Source organism: Polypterus senegalus, chromosome 10, assembly GCF_016835505.1.
Source record: "Polypterus senegalus isolate Bchr_013 chromosome 10, ASM1683550v1, whole genome shotgun sequence".
Classification (NCBI taxonomy): domain Eukaryota; kingdom Metazoa; phylum Chordata; class Cladistia; order Polypteriformes; family Polypteridae; genus Polypterus; species Polypterus senegalus.
Genome location: NC_053163.1, coordinates 94,214,036 through 94,230,690, shown reverse-complemented (window position 1 = coordinate 94,230,690; position 16,655 = coordinate 94,214,036). Strand labels below are relative to the sequence as shown.

General features: G+C 35.9%; 1 protein-coding gene across 1 annotated transcript in view; it reads right to left on the bottom strand.

The window, feature by feature from the left end:
* Positions 1–16,655, bottom strand: part of si:dkey-18a10.3 (heat shock factor protein 1) — a 38,374-nt gene that overhangs the window by 5,845 nt on the left and 15,874 nt on the right. Inside the window, exons 6-11 of the mRNA XM_039766226.1 lie at positions 13,628–13,689; positions 12,244–12,349; positions 9,806–10,053; positions 8,458–8,625; positions 559–661; positions 396–458 (exon numbers count right to left, since the gene is read on the bottom strand). Of these exons, the coding sequence (XP_039622160.1) occupies positions 396–458; positions 559–661; positions 8,458–8,625; positions 9,806–10,053; positions 12,244–12,349; positions 13,628–13,689 (750 nt within the window). The remainder of the gene's footprint in view (positions 1–395; positions 459–558; positions 662–8,457; positions 8,626–9,805; positions 10,054–12,243; positions 12,350–13,627; positions 13,690–16,655) is intronic.

Here is a 16,655-nt window from a genome sequence, read left to right as displayed (position 1 = left end):
GGGACAGGTGTTGCTGTAATACAGCAATTTGGCCATCTTTGAGAGAAGAAAGGAAAACATTGCAATTTGGTATGGGGTGTGCAATACATAATTTTAATGTAAAATGCTTTAATTATAGCAAAGAGGAAATCAACAAGTTTGAATTACTGTTCAGTCCCCAAGGGTGGTGTAAAATAATGTGGCAGAGTTTAAAGAGTTAAAACCAGTTATTGCAATCCAATTTAAGGAGTAATGTTGGGAAGCATTGACACTTCAGACATTTTAACAAAGTGTAGCAGATTGATGTCACAAATGCCATCATAAATGGAAAGTAACGTTTAAAAACAAGTCAATATAGCACAGCACAGTAAAGGCGACATTATCTTGCATGCAGAAATAGTAGTATTGCTAATTACCACTGCATGGTCCTTCACAGTTTCAAGACAGGAAGATGCTGCACCAGGTGTAGGATCAAAGAGCTGGGAAACAGATTTAACAAGAACAATTATGTTACCAAACAGCAGAAGCCCACATGCAAGTGACCTTAGGATTCATATATCATGTCCTATGGACACTCACATCTTTAAGCAGATCAGCACTGGGGTCATTGGACCCAGACAGGGATGAATTCATCTGGGCCAAATTTGCATCAATCTGTGCCAGATTGTCAGCAATTTCATACCTTGAGGAAATAAAGAATCAAAGGTTAACATTAAGTAAAGAAAGCAACATGTAACAATATTTTGTAGCGTATAATTCATGAAACACTTTACATTGGCATGGATATAAAAAATGAACAATTGTTAATCTGCATACCAAAGTATTCTAAAGTATATTGATCCACAGTACACAAGCAAACAGGTCTGTCCACATGAACCAGGACAATGAGACTATTTTGCTACACTTAAGAAATATGCTAAGAAAACTCATGTCAAAATGGTTGTGTTTTAATTTACCATTTCAGTTTCATGTTTGAAGAACACAAATATATTTTAAAGCAATTAAGATAATTACTTTCAATAGTGGATCACCTGGTTTCCCTGATGCCATTCAGATGCACATTGTTTCTGATGACCAGGTAAGCGTGATGCAACTTTCAGTCCAAGCTGGTTATAAAGACTGGTTTATACTTACCTATAAAGAAGTTTCTTTCACCTTGGATAGATCTACTATCCTAACCATTCTTCAATGATACTGAATCAGTCAACAATATACTTAAGGGAACGGTGATTATGGAAGGTGGATGCAGTGATATACCAATTAAGAAAGGTTTACAAAACATATCTTAATGTGACTTTCTTACACACTGCCCAACAGATTTGTTCATGCCACAATCAACATTTCTGGCAGAAAACTCTCTTAACTTGCTTTCTGCTTAGAATAAGAGCTACCAGAACATGCAATATTAAATTTGAAAGAATACTCACTAAGATGACAGAAAAATGTGGTGTGAAGTTAGCTCAAACTAAAGTAAAATGAGACAAAGGACCTTGGCAGTGCTCATGTCAAATCTAAATTAAGATGTTTATTACATACAAATCAAATACATTTTGTAAATGTATGCTATAAGAATGTGCTGGGACTTTCTTAAGGGAAATAACAGTACAGGGAGAAGACACAACCATGCCATCCATTTCAGTAAAAGTGGGCATAAATCATGGTTAACATTGTGGAATTGTCAATGTATGTTTACAATGCAATATATTTGTTGCTTTAGAAAATAACATTTGCACACATATACAAAAATACACATATATACACAGACTCAGTGGCCACTTTAGGTCCACCTGCTCGTAAACACAAATAGCTTAATCCTCCTAACAGCCAATCATGTGGTTCCCAACTCAATACATATAGTACACAGACATGCTCTTTGATCAAACATTAGAGTGTGCTAAACATATGACCTACGTAACTCCACAGTATAACTGTTGGCACCATACATGGTGGTTCCAGCATCTCAAAAACAACTGCCATCCTGGCATTTACATACATCCCAATGTCTAGTATTTACAGAGAATAAAAAGTGCAATAAACACTGTGGGGAAAAACACTTTGTTACTTAGAGAGGTCAGAGCAGAATGGCAAGACTTGTTCAGGCTTTTGGCTGCCAAAACAAGATGATGGAGTTTTTGAAAAATTCCCTGAAGTGATTAATCTCAACTACTACTTCATCAGAATTTGGCAAAAACTGAAGGAGTGATTTTATTCATACTTCCTCATAACAACATGAACCAGCTCCTTTGGCACATGGCATCTTACAACTAAACATTAAGAACGGTATCAAAATCAAACAAAGATAAAAACAAAAGAGCTGCAAAATGAAATGAAAGCTGTGCCACTTGTTTTGCATTATATCTTAAATTAAATATTGTTACTTTTGCATAAAACAATGAAAAACACATAACATTCAAGGTATCTGGCACCTCCCAAAAGCCTGAAAAGCACAGGGGGGTGTCCCTGAAAAGAAATTTTAAGAAACAGGTTATAAACATATGACTCAGTACTGGGTTTTAAAGCTATCTTCAAGTGCTTCACAAACTGGTCACTATTGAATGCATTTGAATGTCATTTGACAAATCGTAAAAATAGTTAATACAAAGGGTGGAAACTTACAGAGAAATGAAATAAATATGAGCTCCACACAGCCATTAATGCTTGCCTTGGTCTTAGTGATGCTGAGGGCTACGATGGTGGATAGCAGAAAATGATGGAGATTACTATTAACGTGATACCAACAGTGTTGGCATTGCAGGAACACTACTTTAGCTTGGATTAAAGTTGGATTAAAGATCCCCCTCACGTAAGCATAAAACTCGGCAACTGGATATGTATTTGGTAAAATGTAACATTTGCTACATTTTTAAAGATCAATTTTCTTGTTGCCATATTTGAAACTTCTTGTTTTTTCTCCGAAACAAATTTCCCTACATGTCTAAAATACTGCACTTATTCACAAAGATTATAATTCTTGCCATATATAGCAGTAGCACTAAGATTAGCAGGTGCTGTCTCCATGTCTAGCAAAAAGTGGGAATTCTGCGCCCTACATGACTAATTCTACTGGTATGTAAGAATTTAGTCAGCTGCTCCCAATACAGTTTTCCTATGATTACTGCTGCTATGCGCTCACAATTTATCACAGCAACAGCAACAACTTGCATCCACCTGCACCACAATACCAATAAATGAACTGTATGTGCCATTTTATTCTCACATATGCTTGTTGCTTGGTTGTTAGGGAGAAAGGTGCTATTGATATCACTCAAGACATCTGTAGTGATTTGGATCTCTCTTAAAATTATATAACGACTCTTATCATTAGTCATTCAGCAGTGGGTATTGTTAAGTGAGAAGTTACTGACCAAATGCACACCACAGACTTGGCAGCCCAATCCTCACAATACCTTGTGTCCATCACTTTCCACTGGATCCACATTTTTAATCAGTAAATAACTTCATTAAAATTATAATTTTATGATCTGAAACTGATTTCAGAAGTCATTACATGTGAAACAAGGTCACATGATCACCTAGACTAGAGTACCAGAAATTGTATCAGTCTGCAGAGATCAGCATTGCCTACAGAAAATCAACACTGTGTTTCAAGAGCATTGGAAAAAATACTTCACTAAATCTCTGCAACGTCCCTACTGGGAACTACAGTTGATTTTCATTTTTAAACATTATAATTTTAAAATTAAGACAGTTTTCACATGCTACCTATAAATACAGGTGATCCCAAATTACAAATTAATGCTGTTCCTGCCAATTGCCATAACCCCAAATCTGTAAGTTGGATATTTGTCATTAATGGAAACATTGGCAAAAATGCAAAAATTATCTAAATACTTATTTCAGAAAAAATGTTTCAAATTTATTAAAATACAACAGTAAAGAAATATTACTGTACTTTAAATTACAAAACATCCATCCATCATCCAACCCGCTATATCCTAACTATAGGGTCATGGGGGTCTGCTGGAGTTTATCCCAGCTAACACAGGGCGCAAGGCAGGAAACAAACCCCGGGCAGTGCACCAGCCCACTGCAGGGCGCACACACACACACACACACACACACACTAGGGACAATTTAGAATCGCCAATGCACCTAACCTGCTCGTCTTTGGACTGTGGGAGGAAACCAGAGCACCCGGAGGAAACCCACGAGGAGAACATGCAAATTCCACGCAGGGAGGACCTGGGAAGCGAACCCGGGTCTCCTAATTGCGAGGCAGTAGCGCTACCCACTGCGTTGCCCAATTAAAAAACACAAATAATTTATATTACTGTACAATGGGGCACAGGTATGCATAATGTATTGACCTTAAGCATCTTAGTTTTTGAAAATGAAGCACAAAATGCCACTACTAACTGACTTCTGACCCCTCAGCAGCTACATGCTGTCTTTGCTAAACTATGACACGTTCCTTGTTGGAGACTTTAATTTTCATATTGATAATCAGTGTGACCCGAAAGTAAAATAATCAATAAACCTCCTGGACTCTTGATTTGAGCCAGCACATTAGTCAGCCAACACACAAAGCAGGGCATATGTTGGACTTAGTAATTACTAAAGGACTAAAAGTTGATATGAAGCAGATCATTGATATTGGTTTATCAGACCATTTTCTCTTACTATTTAATATAGAAATGATAGAAAAAATTAACGAGAAGCATACTGTTAAAAAACGTTTCTTTGATTTATCTGCAGCCTCAAAGTTTAAAAATATTGTAAGCAACTAGTCTGTATGTAGTGCTTACTACAATCGTGAGGATAATGTAAATAGTAAGGTGGAAAATTTTAATACTAAAGTGAGATCTACCACTGACATAGTCGTTTCTGAAAAAACAGTTAAAAATCCTCCCACACTGTTGCACCATGGAAGACTCAAAGAGTGTCTGATCTAAAGAGGACATGCCAGAGAGCTCAGCGTAAATGGAGAAAAACTAAATGGATTATCCACTATGAGATATTGAAGGCTAAAATAACACAATACAATAACATAGTCCGTCTTGGTGGTGCTATTTCTCTAGAATTATAAATAACAATACTAGTAATCTCAGAATCTTATTCTCTACAATTGATTTTCTGCTAAACCCAGGTCACTCAATGGAATGGCTCCAAAAAACCTCCAATGAAACTTGTGAGGCTTTTGCTGTATTCTTAATCACAAAATTAACGATATTAGAAATAATATAGTACAGCTCTTCAATACTGATCCTCTTAGACCCTGGTACTCTATTTTAAAACAATTTAAATTCTTTCCCCAGGATAGATTTAACTGATTTATATAAAATAATTTCTTAACTGAGACCCTCCAACTGCATCCTTGACCCAATACCAACAAGTTGTTTCAAACAAGTACCCAGCGTGCTAATTGATAGTATTCTTGACATAGTAAACTCATCATTAGATACAGGGGTCCTCCCAGACTGTCTTAAGACTACTGTAGTTAAACCCCTGCTAAAGAAAAATAATCTCAATTCCTCTGCTTTTGAAAATTTTAGCCCTATTTCTAAACTGCTTTTCTTAAGTAAAAAGGCAGTCATTATACAGCTAAATGGCCTCAATAAATATGCAATTCTTGATAAGTTTCAGTTGGATTTCACAACAAATCACAGTACAGAAACAGCACTTGTTAAAGTAGTAAATGACTTGTGGGTAAATGCTGACAGAGGTCGTGTATCTGTTCTCATCCTCTTAGATCTGAGTGCCGCATTTGAAACAATTGATCACAATATTATTAGAAATCGCCTTAAGTCAATGGACGGGCATCTCTGGCAGTGTCTTAAATTGGTTTGAGTCTTACTTAATAGGTAGAAAATTCTTTGTTATTTTTGGTAATTATACGTCAAAGACACATGATATTCTATATGGTGTTCCACAAGAATCTATCTTGGTTCACAGACACAATGTCTTATTTGTGTTTCTGAAAGGATGAGAAGTAATTTTCTCAAACTAAACAAGGAGAAAACAGAACTTTTAGTTATTGGAAAAATGGATATAATGAGGGTTTTAGAAATAAACTTGATCCATTAGGATTAAAAGTCCAGATGGAGGTAAGAATTTAGGGGTAACTATTGACTCTGACCTGAATTTTAAATCACATATTAATCAGATTACTAGGACAGCATTTTTTCACTTAAGAGATATAGCAAAAGTTAGGCCTCTTATAACTTTGCAGATGCTGAGAAATTAGTTCACACTTTTGTTTTCAGTCGGCTAGATTACTGTAACGCACTCCTCTCAGGATTATCCAAAAAAGTCATCCAACGATTGCAACTAGTGCAGAATGCAGCTGCTAGAATCTTAACTTGGAAAAGAAAATCAGAGTACATCTCTCCAGTTCTGATGTCACTACACTGGTTACCTGTGCCACTTAGAATTGACTTTAAAATACTGCTTATGGTTTACAAAGCCTTAAATAATCTTGCTCCATCCTGTATCCCAGAATTCCTTTCACCTTACACTCTAAATCGTAACCTTAGATCTTCAAATGAGGGTCTGCTTATAATTCCAAGAGCTAAACTTAAAAGTAGTGGTGAGGCAGCCTTCTGCTGTTATGCACTTAAAATCTGGAATAGATTACCAATAGAAATTTGCCAGGCTAATACAGTGGGGCATTTTAAAAAAACTGCTAAAAGCTCATTATTTTAACATGGCTTTCTCATAGCTTCATTTTAGTTTAATCCTGATGTTCTGTATATGCATTTAATTATCATTGCCATTCATGGTGGCTCTGAAATCCATACTAACCCCTACTTTTTCTTCTGTTGTTTTTCTGGTTTTCTGTGATGGTGATCTGCGCCACCACCACCTGATCAAAGCACGGTTCTGTCCCTACATTGATGGATTGTAGGCCAGAGGTCCACCATCATCATCAAGTTATTCCATGTGAAGCCTGAAAACCATGAGGACTGACTGAGACAATTCATGTTAGGTAGAATGCCTAAAGGGGCTGGGCAGTCTCATGGCCTGGAACCCCTGGAGATTGTTTTTTTTTCTCCAGCCATCTGGAGTTTTTTTTTTTTCTGTGCTCCCTGTCCATTGGACCGTACTTTTATTCTATGTTAATTAGTATTGCCTAATTCTATTTTTACATTTTTCTTTTTCTCTTTCTTCATCCTGTAAAGCACTTTGAGCTACATCATTTGTATGGAAATGTGCTATATAAATAAATGTTGTTGTTGTTGTTGCCCAGAGGGGACTGGGCGGTCTCATGGTCTGGAATCCCTGCAGATTTTATTTTTTTTCTCCAGCCGTCTGGAGTTTTTTTTTTGTTTTTTCTGTCCAACCTGGCCATCGGACGTTACTTATTCTATGTTAATTAATGTTGACTTTTTTTTTATTTTTTACTGTGTCTTCTATTTTTCTATTCTTCATTTTGTAAAGCACTTTGAGCTACATTGTTTTTGTATGAAAATGTGCTATATAAATAAATGTTGTTGTTGTTGTTTGCTAAAGGATCACTAAAAGCATCAACTTTACTCCCAACCCAGTTGCTGTTCTCACTGAAACAGCACAGCTAGGATGCATACTTGAGACACGGAGACACTTATAAACAGCAAATTCTACCTCTCCTCTGCCAAACAGAAAGCTGTTTACCTGTGTCAGAGCTGACTGCACAGCTGGTTGCCAGTTACATTCAGTGACACAAGCTATCCATGCCAAGTGATCACCGAGTTTTACTTCCTCCATTCTGCAACTGTGCTCCCTGAGAAAGCATAAGTTGGAGTCATACTTCTGACCCTGGAATTACAAGCAGTTTGTTCTGCTGCTCCATGTAAATAGCCAGCTGCTGATCGAGAGGCTTACCTGCAAGTGAGCTTACTCCATACAGTAGCTGTACATGTTGCCAGTTACATTTAACATTCATGCACAAAAGAACAAAAGGATTGAAAATGAAGACAAAGTCCTTAGTCTGAAGTACTATACCTCATCCTCAATGCGGCTGTTTAAAACTAGCTTGCTTTGTTAAAAATAATGAAGCTGTTAGATCAAAACTAATTGAAATTTCATTGAAAACAATTTGGAGGTTTTATGTTCATTTGTATGTGCTGTATTTCCATAACTCAACTCCATCATAACCCAAGACCTAACTGAGACCCGTCTGTATTTAACAAAGATGTCAGGGCACGTATTTTCACTCCACTTGTTGCTACACTGATTTATAAAAATTTGGCATTACAAACAGCACTCCATTTTTCATCTGCTTGTAAGTGCAGCTTTTGGTGATCAGAAGATTGGTCACTGCTAAAATCACGTTCGCCAAGGTGGAACATATACAAAAATCCACCTATTTTGTCTATTGCTGTCTGTCAAAGTGAAGAACATTTCTATGTTGTGCTCAATCATCTATAGCATCTATTTAATAAGATTCAGAACATACATTCAGAATACTTTGGTGCACACTGTTTTCCAGATGTCATAGTTGCAATAAAAGAAGATATGAAGATATGCTAATGTTTATACCGCTCATTAGGGCCTTCCTCAGAGCCCATCCCTCCACAATCTTCCAGCAGATAGTCATACAAGTCGACAGGAGTAAAAGGAGAGGGGATGGTGTTGGGGACCAAATTTTCAATCTCCTCCTCCAGTACTGTCTTTACTAGTGGACTTTTCCAGCTAACATCTAGGTATCTGTTGATATAAGTGTGAATACAAATAAATACAGAAATTAGTGATAAATGGTATATTGGATTTAAAAGCAAACAATAAAATCTAATAGCAAAAACATCCATCCTGTGAAGGTGTGGTGGGTAGCATGACGTAGCAGCCTTGGCCAGGCATACTACAGAGAATAAAACATGGCAGATAACTTCTGCTGCAAAACAGATCATCTCAGTGCCTTTCCTGGATCTGTTTGAGAGTATGAAGTAATAGCTAAGACAACGGACCTGAAACGGTCAAACCAAGTTATTTTAGTCACCTGTCCTCCAGTTTAAAAAAATAATGTATACAACTGTTTTGTACCATGAATTTGCAAGTCATAACGGACAAATACACAATCCAAATCAATATTTTTCAGTGCAGCTTAGATACATAATGCCACCAACACTCTTAAACTTCTATAGGCTATAATATGTTTCTTTATTGTTGTTATTTTTTTGGTATTTTTCATCAAGGTTTACACACCTTACCAGGCCAGGTTCAAATGTTTCTTCCAACACACAATTACTGACTTATGCTTTCTGTTCTTAGTAAGGAAGCTTTTCACAACCTCATCTCTCATCTACTTATATTCTCCACATTCAAATCTAATAAAGCTTAAGAACTTAAATAGACGGTTTACAAAAGTTCTCTTTATTTGTAAATGTGAAATTCATGTCATTTCCCCATTCTGTTCTTTTTAAATGGAAATCGTATATATACTGAATATAAATATAATGGTATGTAAAGTGAGTACAGTATAGTTGCAGGAATGAAAAAGAGACAATATTGTAAGAGAAAATACTGTAAATAACAAATAAAAACTGCAGAGACAGTAGTAAATAGAAGATAAAACAGATTTTCATGGCACACAGGAATACAACACAGTTATGATGATAAATAAGCTCACCATAAGCAACAGATTGTATTTATCTTATACCAAATAAATGTCTAATTAGATCCTCAAAGAACTTTGTTTTGTTCTCAATCTACTTAAGCGCTAGGAAAAACAGACTGCCATGAGAAAATATCAGAAAAAAAAATCTAGTTCCACTCTCTATGCAAAGCAAAATTATATTTTAAACATTTTATCATAATTCATAAATAAACAACCTACATAAGTCAAGTTAGTGGTTTGAGGCTGACATGAACAAATGCACCTGTCACTTACTGGATGCCTCTAGTTCTTTGTGGTTTCAACTCTTTCCATGCTGCTCTTTGTCCTACTTCCTTTGGACACTCCATCAAATCAGATTGCTTGTCTCCTCCAAGTTTTCCTCCCCATGAGCCCGCCCCTTCCATGCAATGCCCAACATGTCCAGCATCTCCCTGCTCCAGAAGGTGAGTGATATCAGAAATTATCATGCCCCCAGGGTAGATGCTACTGTGCTGCAAGCTCTCTGTGTTCTTAGCTCCTCGCTGTAACAAAAAACCAAGAAGTCATTAAAATTTAAATAATTAATAAAAAAAGATAAAAAAAAAACATTCTAATTTGTTAATATCCGACTAGTGGAGTTTGATTTGAAAGTTGATGGTAAAAAAAGGTACAGTATTTTACAGGGCTAGCCGAAAGGAAAAGTACCTAATGTTTATCTCAGCTAGCTTGGCAGGATATTGATTGTGAGTATTTAGAACAATTCAAATGATAATGAAGTAAAGTGTTGAAACAGCCGGTTAGTGTTACTAATAGCTATTTTTTCTTCAAATGATTGATTTTTAATTTAATATTCATATTTGACTTCAAAACCCAATTTACAGGAGCTAAGCAGTATACACAAATACACTTTACACAAAACAGTGAGTAAATACAGTTGTACTATATATACACAGTACATAAACAATATATAGATATACTTCAGATGTACTGTAGATGTATATGAAAAGCCTTTTAAAAGTCTTAAAAATGTTTTATTGCTTTCCCATAAATATCAAGCATATTGGTGAGACACAGCTTTCCTTTATTAAACCAATTCTGACTGCGCTAATACACCTACTGTATACCAGCCAGAATATTTTCTGCATTGGCTTTTAACCTGGATCACCTGTACTTAACGTAAAGGGCAAGATTTGGTGCTTCCAGTTCATAGGTATTTCCCCAAATTTTTTTACTTACTTTACATATGTACTGTGTATGGACTCACTCGTGTTACTCTTTTAATCTTTGTGGCCCTTCCTTTTCTATGAGCTCCAAAATGTTACGTTTATCTAAAATATTCCCTGTAGTAGTTGTGTCTAGTGTCTATCTTACCTATTTACAAGTAAAAAGGTCATACAAACAAAGCAGATTGACACGGAGCAGTTAAAAAAAACAAAATAAAACAAATGAATAAAGTATAAATTACATGCAACATACACAGTATATACACGAGGTACAATACATACTCTGTCTCAGTCATACTCCTACCACTAAAGCAGGTGCTATGTTTCTACAGCGGTAGACACGGACCTTCTCTGTCATCCAGTGCAGGGAGTGGTGAGGTATTCCATTGCATCTGTCTGATGTTAAGAACTCGTGTTTCAAAGCCTTACTATGAATCCCTGAATGAAAAGGCACTATTTGAATGTCCACCTTGTATGTTTGTTATTTTTAGAGAAGCATGACTATACTACATATCTGAATTTGACTTAAAGAATTACATATTCTTTACTATTTTAAAAACTGGCATTATTTAAATTAATTCTCCTAGTAATGTGTATTTGTGCAATGAGATACTGTTGTATTTTCTTTAAAAGACATTCAACATAAAAAAGATTAATTTGGTAATATTTAGAATTTAAACATTAGCACATTTTCCACTTGTGTATGAATCTGAATCTGGTTTTTATTTATGGTTTTTAAGGCCTTCACTTAAACTTCCTCATTCAATTGTTTTGCAATATTTTTATTGTGTTCTAATTCTTTTTAAAACACAGACCAAACTGAAGAACACTGCAAATCCGCATGCCATACTTAGGTGGACTGGGGCAAGTTCCACATAGCTGCTGCATATAAAGTCAGAAAGGGAAATATTTTTGAAAGACTTTTTTAAATTCTGGCATAAATATGAAAATTTAGAACATTAGCAAACGAAAAACAAAGACTTTTTTAAAATTATTTAAAATATGAAACTTTCTATGAATGCCATAACATCACCTTTATTACATGAGCTGAACTTTAAGCATGCATCATCTTAAGACTACACACAGCCATGCTGCAACCGAGTGTGTCATTGTATATATAGAGTACTATTAATGCCATCAGCATGCTATGCTCCTAGGTATAAAAGAATATTTATTAACCTTGCAGGCTATTACATTACTAACAAAGTAAACTCAATATCTGCAGCTCAGTTTTGAAAATGTTCCACTGATATGACATTATGCACCAGCCCTGTAAATTTCACTCATTCACTGTAGATTTGTTATGCTTATGTAATACAGAGTGGTTACAGAATATGCAAATAGACTTTTACATGGACCTTTAAACTGCAAAAGGGCTTTAAACTATAAAGTAACTTTTAACAAAGCATTTTCATGTATTTTACAATACAGCTAATATCATAAAATGTTTTACAGATCTAGTTTTTCATTTCCACCCTAAACCAGACTGTTCTAATTTATGGCACTCACAGGAATACCATGTACCGCAGAACTCTCCATACTGGGCTCCATTGTTATTGGTCGGCTGTACTTAGAAGTTGAATGAGACAACCCAGAGTTATCAATCATCAGTGGCCTATAAAATGATAAGGCAAATATTAGAATGGTGTCATAATCCAGTTTGGCAGGCAAAAATATAGATTTTCCCCACTGTATCACTGATAATTGTAATGTACAAGTGGTAGACTTCAAGTACCCCAGAAGTTGAGCTAATCAAAATCATGATGAAGAAATCAAACAAGGATTGAAACTGGTATATTTCTGAAAAACATACAAACATTATTTCACATGAACATTCACGGCTCAAGAAATCTAGGGGAATCAACAGTAACATGCAAAAGATAGTGTGGCTCCACAAGGTGAATACCAAAATCTTAAGCAGGAAATATGGCAAGCTCACAGCCAGATTTCAAAATCAGTCTTTATAGAGCTGAATGAGGAGAGCTGCTGGATACACAGACCAACAGCTGTCTTCTATGCAGAAACACAAGTTGATGGAAGGACACAGGCTATCTAAGTGAAACTGGCTATCTGCACAGACAAACAGGAATGGGGAAGTCATGAATCGGTTGAGAGTTTTCCAGCTGCTCAGAAAAACAAGCACAAGGATTGCATCCGTCTAAAATGAGGAATGGCTGGCTACGCAGACAAGACAAGACAAGTATAAACTTTGCTGGTCTCTTTTGATCACTAAATAACATGAACTGTGATTTTCCCTGTAAGATCCTTGACAGACTATGCATCAATCAGCAGTGGCCAACAATGATTTTAAACATATCAGTGAATTTAACCGGTAACTACAACAGGGGACAATTAAATGGTGTTCTATGCATACCTGAGATTGAAATATCAATCTGACCTTGTGCAGTATGTTGAAGAGGCATAAAAAAGTTAAAATCAGAATTTGAAGAGCTTCCTACATATCAATGCATGAAGCATGTACACGCTTTCAATTGAGTTTTTAAACATCACTAAATATGTCTTATATTTGGTCAGTATGACCATTTCTTGTCTTGTAGACAAGCGCTTTTAATAAAGTAAGTCAATTTAATGGTGAATGAAAAAAATCTTTGGGTCTACTGCACAAAAAATAACAGTACAACTAGCATTATAAAATAATGACAAATTAACTAAAAGTCATCATTATATCAAATCTTATTATGCACTTTCATCATCAACATTGCTGCTAGTACTCAATGATAAAAAAAAAAGTTAGAATCAATATAAATATTTTACTAATTTCATATTGCATACATCATTATGCCAACACAAAAACAAGTTGGAAAGTTAAACCTATTGACATTGTAACATAGCCCTGGATTTTATTTCAGAATGAAACATAAAGTTGACTTACAGTTTTCTTTTGATTCCTGCCATGCTGTTGGACTGGGCCATGCTTGCAATAAAATGAATGATCTGTTGAACAGCAAAAACAAAGAATAGAAAGTTACAAGCAACTGACTGGGTACTATGCAGTATGAGGACATATGAAGAAGAATTTACATTTATTAGTTCTGTGCAAATAATGTTCGTAATTAGAAATCACATTTTGAAGATACGGTTTTTGAACATATTTCTGGGTTTTCTGTTAACAGATGTAAGGATTCAGCCAACATTAAGGGGTAAATATATTGTAGTGACCATACAGTTGCTGAGAGGAGAGCTAGGCTATGGATTGGATTGTACAGGTGAACACTTTTTGTAGGGAAGACGAAGTAAGATGGGCAGTCTGCACTAAAAGGATAAGTGGGAGGCAATGTAGGAATAATGGCCTTCCTTTTTTATTTTTGAGTAGATGTGTGAAGGAGTAAAGTAACATTGCTACTATTCAAATTAGTTGTTTTGGCAGACAATTCCTTTGGCTCAAACAACATGAAGGTATAGTAGGTTTTCTAGCCCGCAATATTATTGATCTGAATAAAGACAACCTTGTTGAGGTTTAACTACACTTGGTTTCCATTTCTCACTGATGCCATCCTGGTGCTACTTACAGTATTAATTGATGAAAGCAGTCTTTTGCTTTTTTATTCTTGGCAGGGCAATGTGAAGAGTACCTTACATGCATACAATGGCTTTTGAGCAAAAATGCATTGAGTTATTGGGTTAATGCTGATGTGTAATTCTGCATTTATGTGTAAACTATTCTCAAGCTTATATTTCTGACACAGTCACTGCATGTATGATTAAGGATTGATATCTAAATATATCTAGTATTTTACAGTAAATCCAAAGTCACTCTTTGATCACATAACAAAATGTAAAATGTTAACATATGACATGTTTCCATTACTGAATCAACTACTTAACATATGTACAGTGGAAGGGAAATGTTTGGGTACCATTGCTTAAAATGTCTATTACTATGAATAGATATGTAAGTAGAAGATCACCAAAAGGAATAAAGTTAAACAATTATACATTTCTTTAGTGTTTAAAGCAAGATTACATTTTTTATTTTTACCATTCACAGGTACAAAATACAAAAAAAAAATGAAAAGAGCCTGAAGCAAACATCTGAGCGCCTGACATGGTCAGTACTTAGCAAGACCCCCTTTGGCAAGTGTCACAGCTTGTAAACACTTTTTGTAGCCAAAAGTCGTTCAATTAGAGCTGGGTGGTATACCGGTTCATACTGAAAACCATTTTTAATTTTTGTTATGATATGGATTTTTCTTATACCGCAACACTGGTTTAAATTGCCTAAACAACGTTCGGAACGTGGTGCAAACTGTTTAAGGGGGAACCTTTTTCAGTGCTACACCGGTAAACACGTTTGTAATGGAATATATGCGGTAGTGGAGATATTGCGCGGTGAAAATGGACAGAGAACATTCCAAAACTGAAGCTGTAGCAGATGATAAAGTTGAACATGATGACACAGAAGAACTTTTGTCGAAAAAGTCATGTCCGTTGCCTGGAGATACTTGGTTTTAAAAGGTCGGATGTGGACCATTATGTTCAAATCTGTGAATACTGTTTCTATACTACAGGATAATACTGCAAGCAAAGTTGTACTTGCTTTATTTTTTTTTTTTCAATACTGTGTAATGTACTTGGGTACTGTGTAATAGTGTGACGACATGTTGACTTTATTCTCGACATTTACACTTTAATCTTGCCTCTTATGACAAGATTAAAGTCGAGATATTGACTTTAGATAGATAGATAGACAGATAGATAGATAGATAGATAGATACTTTATTAATCCCAAGGGGAAATTCACATAATCCTAAAATAAAATTAATGTTCGCATTTACTCCCTTGGGTGGAATTGAAGAGTCGCATAGTGTGGGGGAGGAACGATCTCCTCATTCTCGTAATTTGTCATTAAAGTAGAACATCGTAAACTAAACTTCATCGTAAAATGAATATATAATTTACTAGATTTCTCAAACCCCGTCATAAGTTATGTAGCACATTCAATGCTTTGTGTTAAGTGTTTCCCGAGCCATGTTAAATCGGTACATGCTTTTTAAACCGACTTCCTCTTGTACAGTGGAGGTGTCGGGACTCGGCAGCGGTCGCTGCACAGAATACATTCACTTCATGATATTCCTTCTCCCTGAACATTTAGAATGCTAAGATAAATACTTGATATAATTTTCATGATGAAATGCATTAAAGCATGTATTAATCATGTGGGAGCACGGTGGCGTGGAGGTTGCACTGCTGCCTCGCAGCAAGGGGGGTCTCGGGGTGTACCCTGCCTTGAATTTGCATGTTTTTCTGGTGGGTTTACTCAGCATGCTTCAGTTTCCTTTCAAAGTCATGTAGGATGTTGGGTTTTGTTATGCTATATTGACCCTGCTAGTGTATGTTTTGCTCGTATTCACCCTGTGATGTGCTGGCGTTCAGGATTTTCTCCTGCCTCGCACACAATGCTTGCTGAGATGGGCGCAACCCTGAATGGATGGCATAATTAAACATGTACAACAAAGATTTTTTTAGTTCTGAACACTCCATGGTCTAAGTCTATAACTACTTTTAATTTCACAAAGACGTTTATCGTGTGGTGAAAGAAAAAGGAAGGACAGGAACTGGGGGTTTGGTTCATCAGACAGAGACAGCATACATGCAATAAAGAAAGCCCACTCAGCAGAACATCCATTACATTCTGTGTTTGTGTCTCCAACCACCAGATCATGAACCCAACATTTACACAATATTTAAGTTCAACCTGTGCGATAACCATTCATACATCCAGTTTTTGAAGCCTCGTCACACATGCCATAAAGTTCTCTGAATGGACCCCTCACTGCAAGGGAGCAGCACTACCGTGCATGTTTAATACCTGCTTTAATGCATTCTTCCTAAAAATGATATCAAGTATTTATCTTAGCATTTTCAGAGAACAGGAATATCATGAAGTGAATGTATTCTGT